The following is a 23,108-nucleotide window of genomic DNA, read 5'->3' as shown; positions in this document are numbered from 1 at the left end:
ATTTTTTATCCTCGTCTCCGGGTATTGGTCACGGTGTGATGTGGATTTATCACATAAGTCGTGATCGGACCCTTTTTATTCGAGAAAATGCGTAGTTTTGTTATTCAAACTGTCAGTGTGACGGGTGCGAGACGCTGATATGTTACAGAATCGCATCATTCCTAGTCTGGCTGAGAAACACCTATTGGAAGGTACGACTTTAATGCAGGATGGCGCTTTATTCCATATTGATAAAAGTGTGAAAAATCTCTTGCACACATCGATTGGTGAGGATCGCTTGCTGAGCCGCCTTTTCTGTCAAGTGTGGCCTCTCAGGTCCTCAGATCTCTATGCACGTGATTGTTGGTTGTGCCGTTACCTGAAATCGCAAGTCTACCACGATCGTCCAACCTCATTAGGAACAACATCCGATAGCAATTGCTCGCCATAGCTACAGATATACTGTACAGTGCTGTTCACAACAGTGTCCCTCAACTACTTTATTCTTGATAACGGCCGATATGCTGAAACTTTGTTATAAAGCGCATAGTCTTTGCTAAAAATCAATTGGTATGCTAATTATTTCTTTTCTTTTTTAATCACATGAAGCAGGATCTCTTGGCCGTTTTAAGCCCTCTTTCTCCCTCTTAATAAAACCCCATGACTTTTCAAGCATGTGTGAGAGTTTTTACCTCTCTACCTACATTATTCAGTGAATTATTGATTTTTCAAATGTTAACGAACTTTCGGATCACCCGTTATATCCTTGCTTATTTTTGCATTTAGTTTACTTAATTATAAATTAGCATTAAGCATTATGCTTATAAATGAAAAAAAAAGTTTTTTTAAAGATTTTCCATTAATGTTTCAATGCAATTCACAAACTAATTACATAGCATAATTTTTAAAAAATTTTTTGAGCAAATATTATTCGACAAATTAGGTTTGCTCTTTCAAATGCTTCCTTAGAGATTTTTTGCTCGCATATTTTTACCTTCTTGTACCTTGTGGGTAAAATTTTAATTTCCTGAATAGCTTCAACTCCAACACCAGATGAATTCACAAATTCTACAGAATCACCGTCTGAAACGCCTACTACAACTGTAAGGATCTTAAGTTTAACTAACGTTTATTTTATTTTAAATCTTTACTATCACTTCTTATTTTCTACTTCCGGCCAGAATTAAAAGCGTTAACTTATTTATGCAAAATTTGTCTGGCGAACTCCAAGTACTTAAGTTGTGGCTTTTTGCCAAGCGAGAGAGAGGAAGGAGTTAGTCGAAGCAGGCCGCTTACCTTAGAAGTTTTACTCAGTTGCTGGTTGCCTTCCAGGCCAGAGGTTTAATCCTCTTGATAAGTTCAAACGTATTGTCCACGTTTTTATTAAATAGAAATAGTAGTTCTTTTATTTTTCTGATAACTTTCAAACACTGCATAGTTTATGTGTTTTTAAAATATTGCCACATACACTAAATATGTCAAAGTATTTCCTTTACATACGCTTGAGATATAGAAGTTGATGGTTATACATTTTGCTCTGAAACGCGAATAATTTAATTCTTGAGCCTAGGTAAAATATTAATTATTATCTTAAGAACCCCTTCCCAATTTATCATGACAGTGGCAATTTTCAATCAGCGTTTAAATTTTTGTAAAATGTACGTTTGTTTTTCGGTTCTTTCAATTATATTTATGCACAAAATTAATTAAAATATCTGTAAAAAGCTTAAAATGTGTGTATGTATATAAGCCCCCTTTCTTTCAGCTATTTTAATTAACTAAGCAACATGATAAAGTTATATTTCCGACGAAAATTTAAAAATTCAGACGACTTTCCGACGATAACATTGGACGAAAAGCTCCGCCATGTTTATTAAGTGTAATGGCCTTCTCCCTCTCGAAGGTCACGGTTAGGCTCTTGCGCCGTCTCTGCCGTAGGTCTGTTTGCTTATTGCTGATAGAAGTGGCTTAATTGAATGTATCTGCTGCCACTAGCTTCGAAGGGGGTTTAAGTTACGGGACCTCGCTGAGCCCTTTTCTTGTCTATCGTTTGTTAATATCTTCAAATTTTAGTTTAATTACTTGGTTTTCAGTTACCGCTCAAAGAGACGAAGTTTCTTAGCCTCGAGTTGATGTATTGTAAATTTTCAAAACATTTAATAAAAGGTATTTTAACCCTTCTCTTGTGTAGTTTCCTGCTACTCCAGTTTTAGATAGAAGTTCACCCGCCTGGATTCTCCAACTTACTGAACAAACTGATATGCATATATGCCTTTGACTGCAGAATTTTGTTTCTCTAACAACGTGTGATAAATTCAGAGTCGAATAAAGTATTTTATAGTGAGATAAAGGGTACCGTTTTGAACTGTTAATGTGTGAGAAGTTTTGCATGAAAATAAAATTGCGTAAAGTGAATCAAAGCTTTAAAACTACAAAAAAGTTAAGAAAATATATTTTCAAGAATTAAAAATGTAATATCTATCATTTTAAAATTTTAGAGAATGAATCTGAACTATTATATGATGTAAATGACTGCGGCGAAAGGAAGAATATTTTTGCATTCCCGTCCAAGGGTATTGGTGATACACTTTAATATGTTTTGCATTGGGAAAATATGTATAATGAATTTGGTTTTGGTAAATATTTTAAAGCTATAGTATGACCTGTAGTAGAACAACAATTTTTGAACCCCATAACAACAAAAGTACTTCCGTCGAAAGAGTGATTTTGTTGATTTGTGGATTTGTCTGGGATCCTGACGATGTGTGTGATCTTGCAAATGCTTCAAACGTTATATCATTATAATTAGCATTCCATATAGACTTTTATCGCGTGTTTAATTGAATACGTCAAACACATGAAGGTTGTCTGTTATGAAAATGAAAATCTTAATGGACGACTTTCTAAGGGAAAATATTTTGTATTTGATTGACGCACAAAGAAAATCATAAAAGTATTTATGTAGTCAGACCATTCGCTGAGACTCAAACCTATATCGAATTAGCAATACTAAGCGATCTTATACATTCTGCCAACTAACGGAGTATTTACCTTTTACGTCTTACTGATTTCTCCTGTTTTATATATCCTTTTATACCGCCCAGCATGTTAGTGACCCTGACTGCCGTAACGATCGGCCTAAGCTCGAATCCCAGAGAAGGCATGGTTGAAAGTGCTCGTCCCTTCATTTGAGGCCCCATTATCCATCTATTAGGTGCTGCCATAATGAAATCACCACCACATCCTGTCCTTGTAATAGCACAAGGCTTATGGCTATTAAATAAAGCGCCCGAGATTAAAAAATTCCTTTTATTACATAATTGTTTGATAATTTGTCTCAAACAAGGGCACACGAAAAGTAAATATAATAAAAATTAAAAAAATATTTCACAGTAAATAAACCATCTCCGTATTTAGCAATAGCTCCATTAAATCATTTTAAATGCAAGAACTTCTGAATGACTAACAAAATAAAATTCATGTTACTAAAAATATCGAAGCTGACCTGATCTCTCTTTATAACTGAAAAAACAAATTAATATTTTTACTACATTTATTGACCTTGCAACGTTTGTAACATTTAATGGTTTCTTGATGATAGGGCGTTGCTAGATTAAAATTGATGTACAATTTATGGCCAGCTAAGGAATCTTCCTCTAGTACAGACTAGTTTTTGGATACGAATTGATAAGGTAGCTAATGATAATGCTAGGTCTGGTCATCCTTTACTGTTGAGAGTCTCTAACTTTGAATAAGAAATGTTGTGAATAGTGAGGTTGTTATTTGTAATAAATCCTGTAAAGTCCCCCTGTTTCCTCTTTCATTAGTGTTGGAATAGCTCCAGATACCATTGTTTGATTTAAAATGCCAAGCAATAATATGAGTAGTGATGTTTGATGGAAACCTGACTTTCATTCTCCATTTCTTATATTTGAAGAAAGTACGTTTCAAAACGCTAAATATTTTAAGAGTCTTGCCGAACACCTTCTGTGGCTCCAAACGGAGTTCACTGCTTCGCATTCGCTCGTGCACTCTAAACTGAATATGGCTCATCTGTTTAAAGATCTGCACGGGCTTCAGTTTTATTGAAACTAGATTGCCCTTTATCATTAGGCCCTGCGGAAGTTTTCTGGACCTTTCGAAACATGTCCTGTTTAGAGCCTGTAAGTTGACTACTAATAATCATGACTCTAGTTAAGACTTGAACGGTTGTGTATATACTATCATCTCAGTATAATATTACAACCTGACTATCCTTGTTAAGTCCTTCTTCCTGATGACATGAATGACTCCGTATTTGAGGCAGGACCATTGTGCATTCTTTCTGTCTCTTGAGGGTTTGCTCATAAGTTAAGAAATATTGCATAACTGATGTATATACCCAAGACAGTAAAGCATTTTTAAATCTTGTATTGAGAAAATACGGAGATTAGGTTCCTTGATGTCTTCAACCATCTTGATAAAAGAAATACTAAGATCATATATCAGTGACATTTTTAATTTTTAGAGCATAGACTGATATATAGTAGTTATGTTCCCTTATATACAAACGGGTCGAAAGCAATTGGTCCTATTGGAATGCTTCTCATAATTTAAAATGATATGATGGAAAGATTACTGCATGATATTCTTCAATCTTCAGATCCGAAATGACTGCTATAAACCATGTTTTTCCATCCATACCTAAGCTATGCCGAAGAAAGTCTTTTAATTATTCTGACTTGCTTAGTGCTCCAAATGGCTCTAGAAACATGCTCTCGCACCCAGAATTTGGTAGTTGTTGAAATCCTAAAGTTGAATATAATCTTAAGGAGCCGTAGATATAGAATATTTTACTGCTGGGTTTAAGGACAGAGAGTAATAAAAGTTAATAATTTGGAAGGGATCACAGCCAAATCTGCTGTTGAACTATACAATTATCTCGGTCCATTCAGAGATGTCAACAAAGTCTTCAAACGAAACGTATTGTGTAAATGGCAACAACTCTGAGATGTTCAGCCAAATGATAAGCGTGAAACCTAGAGCTATATTTTGGAAAAGTAGTAGAAACCGCAAGATTATAGGACAACTCATAGTACAGGGTGTCCCAGAATTCTTTCCCTAATTCCGAATATTCATAAGGCATAAAATATGACACATAGACAAATTCAAACATTCTGTGTACATAATTGATAAATTTCTACGCGTGAGTTTTTCGATGCCCGAAGGATATCCAGGGGACATTCCAATTCTTTCCATGCGCTGGTCAACATTATGTGAAGGATGGATGTTATGACTTCAGCAACTCTGCACAGTAATGCTGAGATGTCGTTCACTGATGTTTGGTAAACCTGGTCCTTGACATAACCTGAAAGGAAGAAATCCAGTGGTGTTATGTTTGGCGATCGTGGAGGCTAGTTTATGGGACCATCACGCCCAGTCCATCTTCTCGGAAATGTTGTACCCTTATAGGCATGGACATCTAACCCCCAAAATGTCCCGCATGATTTTGTTGGAAAAGTGAGTCCAGAATGCCCCATATCTGTGGCACAACAAATAACTGCAGCATACCAAGATAGGTGTAGGCGGTGATAGTCTTTTCACTGAAGGAAAAAAGGTCCTATGTTCTTACTGTGCATAAGACCGCACCACGCGTTCAACTCAGAGATCTAGATCTCTCTTAGGGTCTCGAACACAGCTTGGAGACTCTTCCAACCCCAGATTTTAGCATTGTGAAGGTTCGCACCGCCATTCAATGAAATGTGGTCTCATCTGACAAAAGGACATGTTTCAGATAATCAACAGCTTTCTCATTCTCAGATAGCACGGGAACAGCAACGACATAACGGGCAGTGTAATCCAACAAAGTAACAGTAAGTATTTACTTCAAAACTTGAATATGTTACATGCAATTCAAGATGATTGCAGTTAAAGATTCAAGATTCCAGATCATTCAAGATCATGCAATTCAAGATTCAAGATTCCAGATTTGTCTATGTGTCATATTTTGCGCCTTATGAATATTTGTAATCAAGGAAAACATTCGGGGACACCCTGTAGAATCAGCCACTCCCGAATCACTCTATTACCTTCCGAAAGCAGAGAGTGAGCAAGTTTGTTTTAACTGTAACAGTTTTCTATCTATATGTCATTTTTTTAACAAAATGCCTATATTTTCCAAGACTTCGACTGAAGTATTTAAATGAATGTGACTTGATTCCTGACCGTAAAATCGAAAAGGAGGTTAATATTAATTTATTTTGTTACCTGTAAGAAACAGGTCTTTTTAACTGTATTTGATTTTGTTTTGAAGTTGCGCCTTTATCATTTTAATTCTGCGTATTTTAATGGAACCATGATTTTGATATTACTACTTTTTTACATCTGATACCATTACATGAAATTAACACATTTATTCTCCTGAGTATTCACCATTTTATTATTCCATTTGATTTCATAAATCTGCTGTTTCTTTAACCTTGTCTTTGGTGATAACATTTGTTGGCATGTGAATTATTTCAAAGTATATGACATGCTTTTGGATGATATAACCTTTCAGATTATTACAACACCACCACCATCACCTCGGAAAGTTTCAGAGCAAAAAAATATAGTTTGTTGCGGCATTGTTTAAATTGAAATTCACTACTTCTGACATGATGTGAATGAAAAGGTAACAAAAGTACGATTTTCTCAAGATTAGAAAGTTTAGATAAAAACGGTATAAATAAAACCACTAAATATTCTGTGGTTAAGGAAATGGATCGGGGACCTAAACGAAAATTGAGATTTAATTTATTTAATTACTATTTAAGTTACTTTATGTTAGAAATTGAAACTTATATCAGAAAGTAATTTATAAGAAGCATTGTGTCGAAACCCCGGTAATTAGAAAAAAAATTAATTTTTATCAGCGTTAATTTCGGATATCCAAGAACAACGTATTCTTGTGAAAAAATAGAAGCCTTTTTAGGCAAAAGTTTTTAATGGAAGAAATTACAATGCTAAGGATTTCGATAGACATTCGCAAACATAAAACAAATGAACGCAGATTTTGAAGTAATTTCCACGGAATTCATTATATTTTGCATAATGAAAAATCTTACTAAGAAACGTGAAATCCAAAATTTTATATGTGCTTAATTTACACATCCATGGGTACTTAAATTGCGAATCATCAAGTCTTCGTTTTCTAGAATGCAGCTGTGGAACGGGCGGAAACGATTGCACCTTTGACGAGGACAAGAACAAAAAATGCACATGCGAGAAGGGATTCGTAGGGGATTAAATATGTTTTCTCTAAGATACTAGACTGCAAACGTATAGTATATCATAATTGCATGCATTGGGGTTTAGTAATTTGTTTGTAATTTATAAATTCCTAAAAACAAAAACTTCAGATGTTACATACGCAAGCGTTTACTAATATTAAATAGGTCGGTGTATGTTATTTGAAACCATTAACTTCATCTGAAAATGGGTTGGGATGTTACACAAAGAAAATAGGTTGTATACTTTCATAAACCATATATTTTGAACATGTGAAAAAGAAATATTAACTAGTGCTTTATAACTATCATAACAAATGAAGTATTCAATAGACTAAAATCGGCAAAAGGCTTATCTTACTTAGATGCTATATAAGTTGCTTTGTGTTAGGAATCGAAATTAGAAACTTATAACAGAAAGTATTTTAAAGGATGCATTGAGTCGAATTGCCGCTAATTCGAAAAAAATTAAATTTTATGAGCTTTAAATTGGGATATCTCTCGAATAAATAACTGTTGGTTGAAACAAAAAACGTTTTAGGCTGACGTTTTAAATGGAAGCAAATAAAATGCAAAGAATTTCGATAGTCATTCGCAAGCATATAACTAATTAATGCAGGTATGAAGTAATTTACACGGAATTCATTAAATATTACAGAATAAAAATCCGGAATATTTTACTAGAAAACGTGAAATCTAGAATTTTATATGTTCTTAATTTGACTCACCCATGGGTACTTAAATTGCGATTGATCAACTCTTCGTCTTCTAGATTGCAGCTGTGGAATGGGCGAAAAAGTTTGCACCTTCGACCAGGATAAAAAAAAAAAATGCACATGCGAAGAGGGATTCATAGTGACGAAAGACGAAAAGGAAAACGAGCAATGCACAGGTACCATTTCTTTATCAAAAACAAGTTTTCTATGAATTTTATGTAGGAATGCTAAGGGAAGAATAAAATCTCCTAATTTAATGACATAATACTGCTAAACCTATATCTGCTGTCCTGAGTCTATAAAATAGTTAACATGAAATTATTGTAAATAGAAAATAAAATTAAAATCTTAAATATGTTCCCTCTAAAGTACTAGTGTGCAATCGAGTACTATATCATAATTGTTTGCATTGAGATTTAGTAATTTACTTTTCAAGTTATACATACCAAAAAACGAAAATTTCAGATGTCATGTAGGAATACTTTTACTAATGTTAAATAGGTACTTATTCGTTTATTGAATCAGTTACCTTCATCAGAAAATGGGCCGGGATTTTAAACAAAGGATATAGGTTGTGTATTTTGATAAACCATATAGTTTGCTCATTTGTAAAAGAAACATTAACTAGTGCATTTATATCTATCATAACAAATGCAGTATTCAATAGACTAAAATCGGAAAAAGGCTTATCTTACTCAGTTGCTATTTAAGTTGCTTTATGTTATGAATCGAAATGAGAAACTTATAACAGAAAGTATTTTAAAGATTGCATTGAGTCGAATTGCCGATAATTCGAAAAAAAAATTAACTTTTATGAGCTTTAATTTGGGATATCTCACGAATAAATGATTGTTGGTTGAAACATAAAACCTGTTAGGCTGACGTTTTAAATGGAAGGAAATAAAATGCAAAGATTTTCGATAGTCATTCGCAAGCATATAACTAATTAATGCAGGTATGTAGTAATTTACACGGAATTCATTAAATATTACAGAATGAAAAATCCGATATATTTTACTAGAAAACGTGAAATCTAGAATTTTATATGTTCTTAATTTGACTCACCCATGGGTACTTAAATTGCGATTGATCATCTCTTCGTTTTCTAGAATGCAGGTGTGGAATGGGCGGAAAAGTTTGCAGCTTCGACAAGGATAAAAACAAAAAATGCACATGCAAAGAGGGATTTATAGTGACGAAAGACGAAAAGGGAAACGAGCAATGCACAGGTACCAGTTTTATTCAAAAATAAGTTTTTCTATGAATTTTCTGTAGGAATGCTAAGGGAAGAACAAAATCTCTTAATTTCAATGACGTAATACTGCTAAACCTATATCTGCTACCGTGACTCTATTAAATACTTAACATAAAATTATTTATAAATAGAAGATAAAATTAAAATCTTAAATATGTTCCCTCTAAAGTGCTAGTGTGCAATCGTGTATTATATCATAATTGTTTGCATTGAGGTTTAGTAATTTACGTTTTAAGATATACATATCAAAAAACGAAAATTTCAGATGTCATATAGGAGTACTTTCACTAATGTTAAATAGGTACTTATTTGTTTATTGGAACAGTTACCTTCATCAGAAAATAGGCCGGGATTTTAAAGAAACAATATAGGTTGTGTATTTTGTATTTTGATAAACCATATATTTTGCTCTTGCGAAAAAGTAACACTAACTGGTGCATTTATAGCTATCATAACAAATGCAGTATTTAATAGACTAAAATCGGAAAAAGGCCAAACGTTTTCTCTTATTAAAAGCTTAATGTTATAATTGGACTCATAACCCTGAATTGCCATGAAAGATATTACTCGAAAATATAGTATTATGTGATATTATGTTGCTATATTACTTTTGCAAATCAAACTGTGATAGTTCAGACTACATCTTTTGGGAAGTTCGGTATATTTTCTAATTGTTACTTTTGGCAATGCACGCACTTCAGTAATAAATATTCAGATCTGATGCGTTTAAATCTGCACATCTCGCAAAATGAAATTTCAATAAACATTATTTCAAAATGATACATAATATCATACTCAAAATATGTGACAGGAATTCAAGCGCTTGATTATCTCTCTGTTTAAAAGAGCTGTTAAACATTTAGCGTAATATTCTTTACGGCGATATTATTATTGAAATTTACTACTTCAGACTTGATGTGAATAAAACGGTAACAAAAATACGATTTTTCCAAAATTAGACAATTTAGATGAAAACAGTATAATATAAAACACTAAATCTTTTGTGTAAGGAAATGCATTGGAAACCTAATCAAATTTGAGGCTTATCTAACTCAGTTACTATTTAAGTTGCTTTGTGTTAGGAATCTAAATTAGTAACTTATAACAGAAAGTATTTTAAAGGATGCATTGAGTCAAATTGCCGATAATTCGAAAAAAAAAAAAAAAAAAAAAAAAAAACTTTAATTTAACCATGAGCTTTAATTTGAGATACCTCTCCAATAAAGAATTGTTGGTTGAAAAAAAAAAACATTTTAGGCTGACGTTTTGAATGGAAGCAATTAAAGTGCTAAGAATTTCGATAGTCATTCGCAAACATATAACTAAAGAAAGCAGGATAAAAACATATTTAGATAAAAACAGTACAATATAAAATTATAAATCTTCTGTTGTTAAGAAAATGTACCGGAGACCTAATCTAAATTTGAGGTTTACCTTAGTTACTATTTATGTTGCTTCATGTTAGGAATCGAAACTTGAAACTTATAACAGAAAGTATTTTAAAGAATGCATTGAGTCGAATTGACGATAATTCGAAAAAAAATAAATTTTCTGAGCATTAATTTGCGATATCTCTCGAATAAATAATTGTTTGTTGAAACATAAGACTTTTTTAGGCTAAAGGTTTGAATGGAAGCAAATAAAATGCTAAGGATTTCGATACTCATTCGCAAACATAAAATTAATGAACGCAGGTATGAAGTAATTTCTACGGATTTCATTAAATTTTTATTATGAAAAATCTGATATATTTTATTAGAAAACGTGAAATCTAGAATTTTATATGTGCTTAATTTGACTCACCCATGGATACTTATACTGCGATTGATCAACTCTTCGTCTTCTAGAATGCAGCTGTGGAACGGGCGGAAAAGATTGCAGCTTCGACCAAGATAAAAACAAAAAATGCCCATGCGAAGAGGGATTCATAGTGACGAAGGACAAGAATGAAATAGAGCAATGCACAGATACAAGTTTTATTGAAAAATAAGTTTTTCTGTGAATTTTCTGCAGAAATGCGTAGGGAAGAATCAAACCTCACAATTTAAATGACGTAATGCTGCTAAGTCTAAATTTGGAGTCCTGAAATAGTAAAAATTCAAATTCCTTTATAAATAGAAGATAAAATAAAAATTTGTAAATTTGTAAAATTTGTAAAATTTGTTCCCTTTATAGTGTACAATCATGTATATTGTGTATTATACCGTAATTGCGTTTAGTAATCTACTTTTTAAGTTATAAATACCTAAAACGAAAAACTTCAGATATCATATAGGCATGCGTTTAATAATATTAAATTAGGCCATATTTGCGTATTGAAACCTTTGCCTTGTTCAGAAAATTGGTTGCGATATTAATCAAATAAATTAAGATTTGCATTTTGATAAATCATATGATTTGCACATGTGAAAATTTTAACCTTACTAGCACATTTATATATATACTCATACTCCAATAGCCTAAAATCGGTAAAATTCCAAAATTATTCTCTCTTACTAAATGCGCAGTTACTAAAAGCTTTTTTGAATTCTTAGCCTAGAGAACCGTTGAGGATTAATATTTAGCACTAAAATCCAGAAGGATCCGGAATGTGAACGCCACATTGTTGCTACAGCTATTTCAGAGAACTGCTCAAAACTGAGTAGAGTTTTGACTCAAAACTGTTTGAAGCGGACTTTACGTTTTGGGTTTGTGTACTTGGAGACGTCTGACGTATGTTTCGGTGACATAGGAACACTGTTTTGCGTGCAGAAAACGCGCAGATGAGCATCTCCGATGGAGACTAAAAGAGGGAAACTGTGTGTTCCTTACGGACGAGTCCAGCTTTGGTAAATAAATTATATTTTTAATTTTTTGTTCTGTTATCACCAAATTTCAGATTTATGTTCAGAAAATTCATGCTTGACAACAGGAGAAATATACGAAAGCGATGACTCCTTTCTTTCTCGCGCTAAATGTTATGTAGTGAATGTGGATTGTGTAGATTAAGCTAAAAGTAGAAGACAAATGTATGCATTGCTCAAAACTGTTAGGGGACATTGTGATTTCGGTGTGAAATAACCACGTATTCGACAAATTATAACCGAAATGAAATAGGAAAGGGTATAGAGGAAAATTGCAAAGTTTGCAATGTTGGATATAGGAAAATGGTTTTGTGATATCGAAAATTACGCGTTCTAGAAAAGGAGTAAAAAGCGACTTCCAGCATTCCTGCTAGTAGAAGATTGAAAAGAATTTACACGAGTTAAGTGTTTTGTAGGAGTAAATACGATGTCTCAGGAAGATGACTCAGCTCTATTGGTAGCCTGGAGCGACCTTGGACGGAAAGAAGATGAACAAACACAATTCACTGTACCGGAAGCGTTAAGAAGTCCTCAAAAGTTCATTTATAAATTGTGTATTCGGATTAAGGAAATTGAAAAAAACTCGGCGAAGACGGGGACAAGGTCGTGCGCCTGCAATAACACAAAGTAGGTATAGCGCCACTTTCTTTCTACAGCACCTTCAGAGGACTACTGGGACCAGAGTATCGACTCATACTTTTCGAAACCGACGTAGCGGTGTGGGTTTGTATGATTTCAGACGTATGGCTTTTTTTCGGTGACACTAGACCACCGTGCTGCCTACAGACTAGGAGCACAGGAGCATCGCCGATGGGGACGAGATGAGTGGAGCATTGAGCTCTTCACAGATGAGCCCGTCATTTGTGTACAACCTGACAGTAAGCGGATCCTCGTATGGATAGAACTGGTACACGAAATATTCCTGCATTTGCGCATGAAAGTGTACGATTTGGTGGAGTGAAGATCTCGAGAGATATATGTAACAATGTCCGCCCCGTCTTGAAGATTATATAGAACGAAGCATTAACGTCTCAAAGATATAGGGGGTGAGATCCTCGGATTTAAGGTGGTCGCTTCGCTGCAGCAATCAGAGATGAATTCATTTTCATGGATGTTAACTTGTTGTGGTGTGCACTACTAGGAGGCGTTGTAATGTGACAGTCTAACCAAATATCTATCTAGAAATCCTTAATTAAATTTACATGTGCCCAATATTTACTGGCTTGAATTCTTAGTGGTAGTACATTGCAAATTAAACCCTAGTGACAAGAATAATTAAATATTTCACTTACCCAATATCCCACATGCATGAGACTTGCGGAGACAAATTTCTTTTTCTAATCTCACATTTATTTTATCAAACACATTTTCTGGATTAAATATGGAACTTTTATCACACACATATAAAATATAACTTAGAACACAAAACATGATAAATTAAAATGGAATAGTAGGCTAATGCCAAACGTGACTATTCGGAGATAAATTACAGTCCTGTCTCATCGAACATATAAGCAGGCACAATTTTCTTATATGAATTTCGTGACAAGAATAATTAAATATTTCACTTACCCAATATCCCACATGCATGAGACTTGCGGAGACAAATTTCTTTTTCTAATCTCACATTTATTTTATCAAACACATTTTCTGGATTAAATATGGAACTTTTATCACACGCATATAAAATATAACTTAGAACACAAAACATGATAAATTAAAATGGAATAGTAGGCTAATGCCGAAACGTGACTATTCGGAGATAAATTACAGTCCTGTCTCATCGAACATATAAGCAGGCACAATTTTCTTATATGAATTTCGTGACAAGAATAATTAAATATTTCACTTACCCAATATCCCACATGCATGAGACTTGCGGAGACAAATTTCTTTTTCTAATCTCACATTTATTTTATCAAACACATTTTCTGGATTAAATATGGAACTTTTATCACACGCATATAAAATATAACTTAGAACACAAAACATGATAAATTAAAATGGAATAGTAGGCTAATGCCGAAACGTGACTATTCGGAGATAAATTACAGTCCTGTCTCATCGAACATATAAGCAGGCACAATTTTCTTATATGAATTTCGTGCAGTACCCATAATATTGTTGTACATGTGCAAGATCTTTTTTTTTTTTTTTTTTACTTTCACTTTCTTTAACACATCGCTAGTAATGCACATTCTGGAGTCGAACACCTATAGATAATCTGCTTGAGATATTTTAGAACGGTATCGTGGCAGATGGATTTTAACACTGAGCATTTTCATCTAAATAAATCGCAACCTTTAGTTCTGCTTCTTTTTATGCAAAAATATGACGACAGTCCATATGAAAATATCAGGAACGATGAAACTCCATCAGCTCGACATGCAGAAACACAAAACTGCACAACGTGGGGCGTCGCTAATTGCCAAGCGACTGCAGGAAGGACACGGGCGCAGAAGGGAAGAAGAAGGGAAGAAACCAGTCTGACCGGTGCTTATATACACACGTGCAGTTCCGCGATTACGATTAAAATTTGTGATGCTGGCAAACTGCGTGGTGTGAGAAGTTACTATTCTCACATAACGCCAGGCCAGTTCGTGCTCAAATAGTACGCAAATTTCTCATGCAGTCATGAATGTAGATTTAGTAAAATGAAAGACAGAAATTAGATGCTTTATCATGTTGACAAATAGTATTTGTTACATAGATTTGTTGCATAGAATTGCTTTATTGTTTATTCAAAGGGAAAACTTGAATTTATGCTAACTGTAGCACGAAAGTCTTTTTCAGATACATGTTTCCCAAATCCTTGCGAAAATAGTGCAAAATGTAAATTGACCAAACCTGATAATATTTGTGTTTGACAACAGGAAAACTATATGAAAAGTTGACGCTTCTTTTACGTGGACTAGATGAAATTTCGTTCAAAGTTATTAGTGTAAGTGATAAAAAAGTGGAACTGATATATATTATTATACAGGAAAGTTTCGTGGAGTGATAAAATGCTTTTTAAAGTTCTGTTAAAATAAAATCTTATGTTGTGCTAATCATAACACCAAAAGTTGATTTTCATATCACTACCAGAGGTGCGTAAAATAATATGTATGCAAAATAATTTCAAACGCATTTGCAAAACTCCATATTCGAAATATAAAATTAGCAATTATTTAATAAAAATTAATAATTATTTTATATTCAAAATATAAAATTAATATTAGTGAATTTTTTTCATTGATGCGTATGAGTTATGTCTATAGAATAGATAGTCTTAACGTCAATTAAGTATATGATATTTCTGTCGCAATTCCTATTTCACTAGAATAAAATTTATTAAGAGTCAGGTATCCAGAGCAAACGATGAGAAAAATGGAATATGTTGTATTATTATACAGAAAAACTGGAACCACTGCACTAAATCTGGACAAAATGCTGCTCTGTTGTCTGTTGAAAAGAAGTATTAAATTTATGTAAATAATATACCGAGGAATTTTTCAGATCCGTGCAAAGCAAATCCTTGCCAAAATTATGGGAAATGTCATGTAACGAAGGAAGCTTTCAGGTGCGATTGCAAACACCCATATTCAGGAGACAAATGTGAAATAGGTAATCAAAATTCCTTTTCCTGTTTTTAACGCATATTCATTACTTCATCTTATTATAGAAAACGAAGTAATTGCTGAGACATTTTAATATTAGCTATTGTAATTTGCCAAGGCGTTTGATATTATAAGTCCATTTAAGTTAATAATGAGTTCTCTTGATGTAAATAATTGAAAAGTAGTTAGTTGTATTAAAATTTATAACCTTTAGGCACCGGCTTTATTATTAGCAATAGATTATTAGCAATTTTCTTGTTTAGTATGATTAAATCTTGAAACGGCTTCTACTTCAACTATAAGAGTTTATCCTTTCGCATAGTGTAAATTTTTGTCAAGACATTCGTGAAAATATTTCTGTCGTAGTTTATTTAAGCAGTTCTTACACATTACTGAAACAAAAATTTAATGATATCTGTATTTTAAGATTATATCTTAAATATTTTATAAAAAGAAATATGCAAAGCTACTTATACATTTGCCTTTTGATCGGTTTATATTTTCTTGAATATTTTAACTTTAGAAATTCTGCTAACTCTAATATAAGACGGTTAAAATGAAATTTTGACTATTCTTTAGTTTTAAACATTAATTTTGCCTGTTTCAATAAAGTCTTGAATATGATTTCACAACTCTCTAAAATAACTCGAGGTCATTTTATAAGGTATTTCTCCCACTTTTCTAGCGTCCTTCGTGGTGTAGTGGTTCTGCACGTTGGGCCGGTATTCCAGAGGTACGTGGTTCGATTCCCGGCGAAGGCGGTTGCTAATTTTTCAGCTCTCTGGCTTCCGAAAAATCCTAATGTCTCTGCAATTTTAATTTTCGTCAAAATGTGTTTAGCATTGGAATCAAAAGAAATAAAATGCCCAGGTGTACATATCCACTAAATCATTAACTACGATTTTAACCTTTTTCCTTTCATTCTAGTACTCAAATAAGCCAATCACGTATTTATTCCCATAATTCTCCCCCTTGCATATCCCTTCAGATTGTTCAGCACATGGTTTAGGATTTATGGTAACAATGTAAAATATGTGCAAAAATAGGAAAGCATTTTGAGCAAACAAAATTATTACTGGGTACTACTTGATTTTCACGGCCCCCTCTATCAAAACAGTGCCAAGAATTATCGCCAAAGTTATGATTGAGGAGATGAAATTCACCTGATGTTTCCGAATGCGTTTAAAATACTAGCATATAGTTTGTGGCCTCCATGTCGTCGCTATCGCTTTCAATATGTCATCAAAAAGCTTATCTTTCCCACAGGATTGCCACAGCACGATTTCTGCAATATACAACTCTAGATGATGTCGAGACTTACAACTTCGTTTTTTGTTTTTCCATTTAATTGAGCCTCAAATCTTTCCTATTTTGGGTGCGAGCACCCGTTGTTGGATCAACAGAATTAAAAGTGTGATTCACTGTTAAATGGCTGTAACCAGGCTTTCTAAAGTCGTCTGTTTTGGTGGTCCTTTCACTATATGGTCTTCATACCATTTGATATCCGTGTACTCGCTTCCCATTTTGGAATCTGAATAAGAAAGCACTCCCCACTTGTTATAACCCACCGAATATCCACAGTTGCTGAAGGATCCTGCCAGCGTTGTCTTTTCGCCGCGTGAGCAAACTCCCTTCATTTTCGAGTATATCATTTCATTTATTTCAGCTACTTTTATTGTATTTATTATTTATTGTTGGATTTATTTCAGGTACCTCATTGCAATGAATATCCGTTATCATTCATTACTTGGTTATTTATTGTTTATTATCATTTATTTGTCAAATTCGGCAAACAGCAGTCGAACCTGAAAGTGAAAGTGTTTATGGCTACCCTTTGTTTGGCTACCGTTTTTTTTTATATAATTGGACTGTTTATCGCGTGGGCCGTGGAAATCAAGAAGTACCAAAGATTATTAATGAAAATGATAAGGTCTTTGAAATGCATAAGATATTATTAATGTTAATATATCTCTATATGCGCTCTTTTAATACACTATTCTTAAAACGAGGTGAATGCCTGTGATCATATAGTGGTTAAAGCAGTTAAAATAAGTTATCAGTAGCCAAAGGTTAAATATCTAAATTACGTTGTGTTTGCTAACCCATTGATACATATGAATATGAGCTGAGATGTGTAGACTAAAGGAAGAAATATTTAATAAGGAACTTACCCAGAGCTAGTGATGCCAGACGCTAATAATCATATCAAAATTTCACGCGCTAATCAGACATTTATTTTACTTCTGGAGATATTATTATTGACTAAGCAATTGGAATATACATAAAACGTGCCAGATCTCCTAAAACATGGTCCTTTTACATCATCACATGACATGACGAAATACTGATACCCTGCTGTAACATACATCGGATCAAGACAATCTGATTCAATCTGAGCAAATTAAAAGGTATTGAGAGAGCAGAACGGATAACATAGTTTGACGAGTACTAGTTGAAACGAATACTGGTTTCCTAATACTTTTCTTACTGGCATATGTGCGGACTCCAGAATCATATTTTCTATACGAATAATGAGTTTCAAAACATCTTACAGTCCTCCAGCTTATCGACGTTTATGTCTATATGTTGTTTACGAAATTTCGCATGACGTTTCACAGGCAGCAGTCGAAGAAAAACGCACGTATCAGCATGGCGGAAGGAAAGGGCCAGAACTCGTCCTTCATCTCCTCAACTCCAAACGCAGAAAAAAAGAAGAAAAACCAGTTAGTGTAATCCTTTCAAGAGCTGTCTTCATTCGATGACGATAAAGAAACGACGCTTAAATACAGATCTAGATTAGACGAATTTTCATTGAAAATAATGAGAATAGATTGTGCTAAGAAAAAATAAATACGTGCGATACATTTTTATAAGGTAATGTTGGAACCGTTTTCCTTGTAGTCACGAAATACTATTTCATGTTTATGTCAAAAATAAATTTTAAATTATGTTTACTGTAACAAGAAATGTTGATTTTTAGTTCTGTGTCTTTTGCAAAAAATAAAGTAAAATATTATACTTCGCGTTCAGAAAATTAATGTAAGGTTAGTAATCAAAATTCAATTATTTTTTTTCAATGACGCATGTGAGGTTTTTCTCTAGAACAAATGTGCTTACCATCAGCAAAATATATGAAATTGATGATGCAATTCCGTTTTGACTAGATTAAATTTCATTAAATACCATATGTGCAGGACAAATGAAAAGAGAGAACTGAGTATGATGTACTATTCTACAGAAAAATTGGAATAAAATCTCATTTAATTCCGTATGAAATATTACTTTATATTCTATTAAAAAAATATTACATTTAATTAGCAATGAATGTTTTTCAGATCCTTGTTCCACAAATCCTTGTCAGAATGGCGGAAAATGTCATGTAACGGACGAAGGTTTAAAGTGTGATTGCAAACATCCATACTCAGGAGATAAATGTGAAATCGGTAATTAAAACTTGATATCAAATTGGTCCTTTTATTCTGATGCATATTAAGTATTTCATTAACTTATTGCAGGATACGAAGTAATTGCTGAAACATTTTAGTATAAGCTATTGTAAGTTGTCAAAATATTTGCTACTTTTAAATTAAAAAAGTACATTTAAGTTAGTCATAAGTTCTGTTGATGTAAAATAATTGAAATGTAGTTAAATGTCTTGAATCTTGTAACCGTTAGACACTGGCATATAAAGTAATTACTGAGAGGTTTTAATATTAGCCGTTTTGATTTGTCAACAAATTTGATATTTTAAAATAGAATAATCAAATTTATTTTAGTGATGCGTTCTCTTGATGTAAATGTACTGAAATGTACTTAAATTTTTTAAAGTATTAAATCTTTTAACTTTAAAAAATACTGATACCCTACACCAGCATTAGAGCATTAGTAGTTTAAACACCAGCATTAGAGCAGCATTAGATAAACACCAGCATTAGAGCATTAGTAGTTTAACTACATGGCTTTAATGAACATTTTGAGATATATTTTATTCCAATTAATTATAAGAGAAATCAATTAAAATCTCAGTCCTCCTCGTAACTGAAGTATTTCAATTCCCTACAAGTTCAAATATAGTGATGTGTTTTTTAACTCGTGGAACGTAATCTCTGCTTTAGATTTACGGATTCTGTCGTGCACAGCAGAATATTATCCCTAAAAGTGAATAAAACTTGAAAATATTCTGCAAACGATGTAAAACTATAATATCCACTTTCTAAGACCTTATAAAGGATTTTTTAACCGCTAAATATACATTTCTGTTTAGAACTGTAACTACTGTTAGCTATATTATTTGGAGTTGCTACAGCAGTATATTATTAGTAGTTTCTTCGTTAGTAAAACTAACTCAAAACATAAATAATCATATCAAAAATAATGATTCAGTCCAAATGAATACCAACAAGATAATTTATCAAATTATCTTTAAGACGGCTCCTGCTTCAAATGTAGAAGTTTATCCTTTTACATGATAAAATTCTTATCAAGACCTGCGGGAAAGTATTTCTGGATTAAATCATTTAAGCTCTACTCACTCATTTCTGCAAATAAAAAATTAATGATATCTATATTTGAAGTTTTGTATAAAGATAAATTTGTATAGCAACATATATGTTGTCTTTACATTTAACTATACATTAATTTGACATCTTAAACGTATTATATTACTGTTCCGTGATACTGGGTAGTTCCGAGTCTAATTTATACGGGCTAATAAGTACTTGCTTATTAACTGCAATTGATGTTTAAAAAATGTCAGTAAATATATTTTCTTCCTTCAGCCTTTTAATTGTTATTAGTTTTGTACACATACAGGTAATTAAATCTAACTTGTGTTTACATCTGCGTTTCTGAAATGTTTACAATGGCAAAAAAAGAGGTAATTCTTATGTTTCATCGTTAACATTTTTAATCACATCTTTCCATTATTTTACGCTCTACATCTTTATGCTATTTTAGCAAGTAATTCTGCTTGTCTTATGATGAAAGAGCAGTAATTAGCTTTTCAATTACAACAGTACGTTGCATATCACTTCAAAAAATAGCGAATGGAAAAATTGTAGCATGTAGCATATGTAAATTATAATTTATACTTCTACAAATAATCTATGTATAATAAAATAATGGTTATTTTACGTTTTTATTCTAAAGAAATGTTTGTAAACGTGATTTATTTCTCGACACATGCTAAACATGCATTTAAGCAATTTTACATCATGTTTCTCCTTCTAGATCCATGTTTCACAAAACCTTGTAAAAAAGGAAATACTTGCAAAGTAAATGATGGAAAAATGATGTGTGAGTGCAACTCACCGTACGAAGGAATTTTCTGTCAGGCTGGTAAGATTAAAATTATTCCAGTTTTAATATTAATGTGTTTTATGTTAAAAAGTGAAAGTTGTGTTGGGGGTTTTAAATTATTTTCAAGGTATTTACATAACAAATATCTGTAAAAATGGTGGAGCGTATCAACAGAAACAAAGGAAAAGAACGTGAATATATCCATCATTTTAGAGCGAGAAAACTGCGAAATTAGTAAAGTAGATTTAAAAAGTACATTTTCATTTCTCATTTTGTATAAGGAATGCATTTCTTATCGCTATAGTAAAAACTTTTATTTTATTGTTAACTATTAGATCTGGTTTGCTTTATTTAATTGTGGTAAAGAACTCGAGGGATATCTGCTTAGGGGTAAGGGATGTCTTCGCGAAAATCCTTCTCAGGGAAACTGGCTGGTATGCACGCTACACATGGAGGAAACCTTAAAAGCGCACATGCAGCCAACCTGTTCACAGGAACTCGAGCCCCTGTTCGGTTACAGCCGAAAACACAGAAGCAAAAGCATCGCGGACCAAAACGTCACGGAGAAAACAACGCAAGGAGAAAACGTCGCACTACAAAACATCGTGGAGAAAGGAAAGCAAAGAGAAAACATCGTGGTACAAAATATCGTCGACGAAAATAAAGCGGTTGAAAATCTTCACAGTTTAAAAACATCGTCGTCGAAAATATCGTGGTAAAAAATACAGCAGTTGCAAATCATCGCAGGACGATAACATCGCACTCATGCGCTTTTCAGGTTTTAAAAGTTGTAAATGAGTATTCGCATAAAGATTGGGAAGCGCAGTAAATGTTAACGGCACTTTAAGAATAAACGGAAACAAAAAAAGATATAATTTTCACTAAAGCAATACCATATTAACAGACGTGAAAAAAAGTAATTTGATAATTAACTAAGCAAATTTTATAGAGGTAACATCTTGCAGTTATTTATCATCATTTTTCTAAATACTTTTAGGCTGTATTTTAACTTAAGTTTTTTACTATAAAAAAAATAATTTGTTAATGACCTTAGTTAATTAACTAGGTAAATTTAAAATTATCTTAAGTGCTATAAGTTACATTCTTTTTCAATTTTTAAATGCTTAAATTTCCTTCTTACTTTTTCAGCAAGTTTTATTAGTTCATTCAAAAATATGAAATATAAAAGTAAAAATATCCCTGTTTTCTTTTTGCGCTCCCAAATCATTATAAAAAATGCATTTACAGCTTTTAAAACATAAAAAACGCACGTATGCGATGTTATCGTTATGCGATGATTTGTAGGAACTTTATTTTTTACCACGATATTTTCGACGATGATGTTTTTAAACTGGGAAGTTTTCGAACCGCTTTATTTGAAATGACGATATTTGGTCCCACATGTTTTACAACTATTTCTCTTTATTTTCGTTTCTCTCACGATGTATTCAAGATGTATCCCACCGCTGCCACCACTGTCATACATAATCGATCCTTTTATCAATTTCCTCTTTGTCGGTTTTGTTTTATTTAATACTGTACGAGGTTGGTATTGTGTAAAAGTAATGTACAGAAAATGTGCTTGGATATTGATTAATGAAATACGTCCCAAAGAAAGGACAAATTTCATTCTTGGCAGGGGCGTGAAATGCACATACTCGGTAAGGGGATGCTACCAACCAAGCCTGCCGGAAGAAAAGTTAAGCCAACGACTTATAGCTGAAAGGAGAGATGAGAAAATCTGGCAACGAGAAGAAGAAGCGTGCTTGATGCGAGAAGGACGGCATGCTCGTGTGAAAAAATTTGAAATTAGTTTGGCTGTATACCGAGAGTAGAGTTTGTCTTTTTTTTTGTTAAGAACTGAGAGATGCAATGTATTACTTGTGCTTTTGATGTAAATGTGAATAAAAGCAATACTTTGTGGAAAGTTAATGTGTATTTACAAAATTTAAAAATATAGCTCATGTTATTCTTAAACCTGCATAAGTGTCCCAGTTTATTTCCTGCAAATAGTGTTGACTAATAACATTCATAAGTGGATAGAAACGAACCGACAAAGATGAAATTGATCAAAGGATCAATTATGTATGACATTTTCGTAGCACGACGTTTTCGTCTTGCGTTGTTTTCTCCGCGAAGTTTTCGTCCGCGATGTTTTCGGCGGACAACCC

The 23,108-nt window shown here is 33.0% G+C and overlaps 1 protein-coding gene across 3 annotated transcripts in view; it reads left to right on the top strand.

Moving 5' to 3' along the window:
- LOC118194266 (uncharacterized) overlaps nucleotides 1–23,108 on the top strand; it is a 103,835-nt gene that overhangs the window by 5,890 nt on the left and 74,837 nt on the right. For 2 of the 3 annotated variants that reach the window (XM_085827151.1, XM_085827149.1), the window contains exons 2-6: nucleotides 7,999–8,118; nucleotides 9,052–9,171; nucleotides 15,539–15,646; nucleotides 18,975–19,082; nucleotides 20,869–20,976. In XM_085827151.1, coding sequence (XP_085683277.1) covers nucleotides 7,999–8,118; nucleotides 9,052–9,171; nucleotides 15,539–15,646; nucleotides 18,975–19,082; nucleotides 20,869–20,976 — 564 coding nt within the window. The remainder of the gene's footprint in view (nucleotides 1–7,998; nucleotides 8,119–9,051; nucleotides 9,172–15,538; nucleotides 15,647–18,974; nucleotides 19,083–20,868; nucleotides 20,977–23,108) is intronic. The other variant, XM_085827150.1, reaches the window with a different exon arrangement.

This window comes from Stegodyphus dumicola, chromosome 11, assembly GCF_044657685.1.
Source record: "Stegodyphus dumicola isolate Sdum_Otavi_A_Nest chromosome 11, ASM4465768v1".
Lineage (NCBI taxonomy): Eukaryota > Metazoa > Arthropoda > Arachnida > Araneae > Eresidae > Stegodyphus > Stegodyphus dumicola.
The sequence above is the reverse complement of the archived record's forward strand: the minus strand, read 5'-3'. Positions and strand labels throughout refer to the sequence as shown.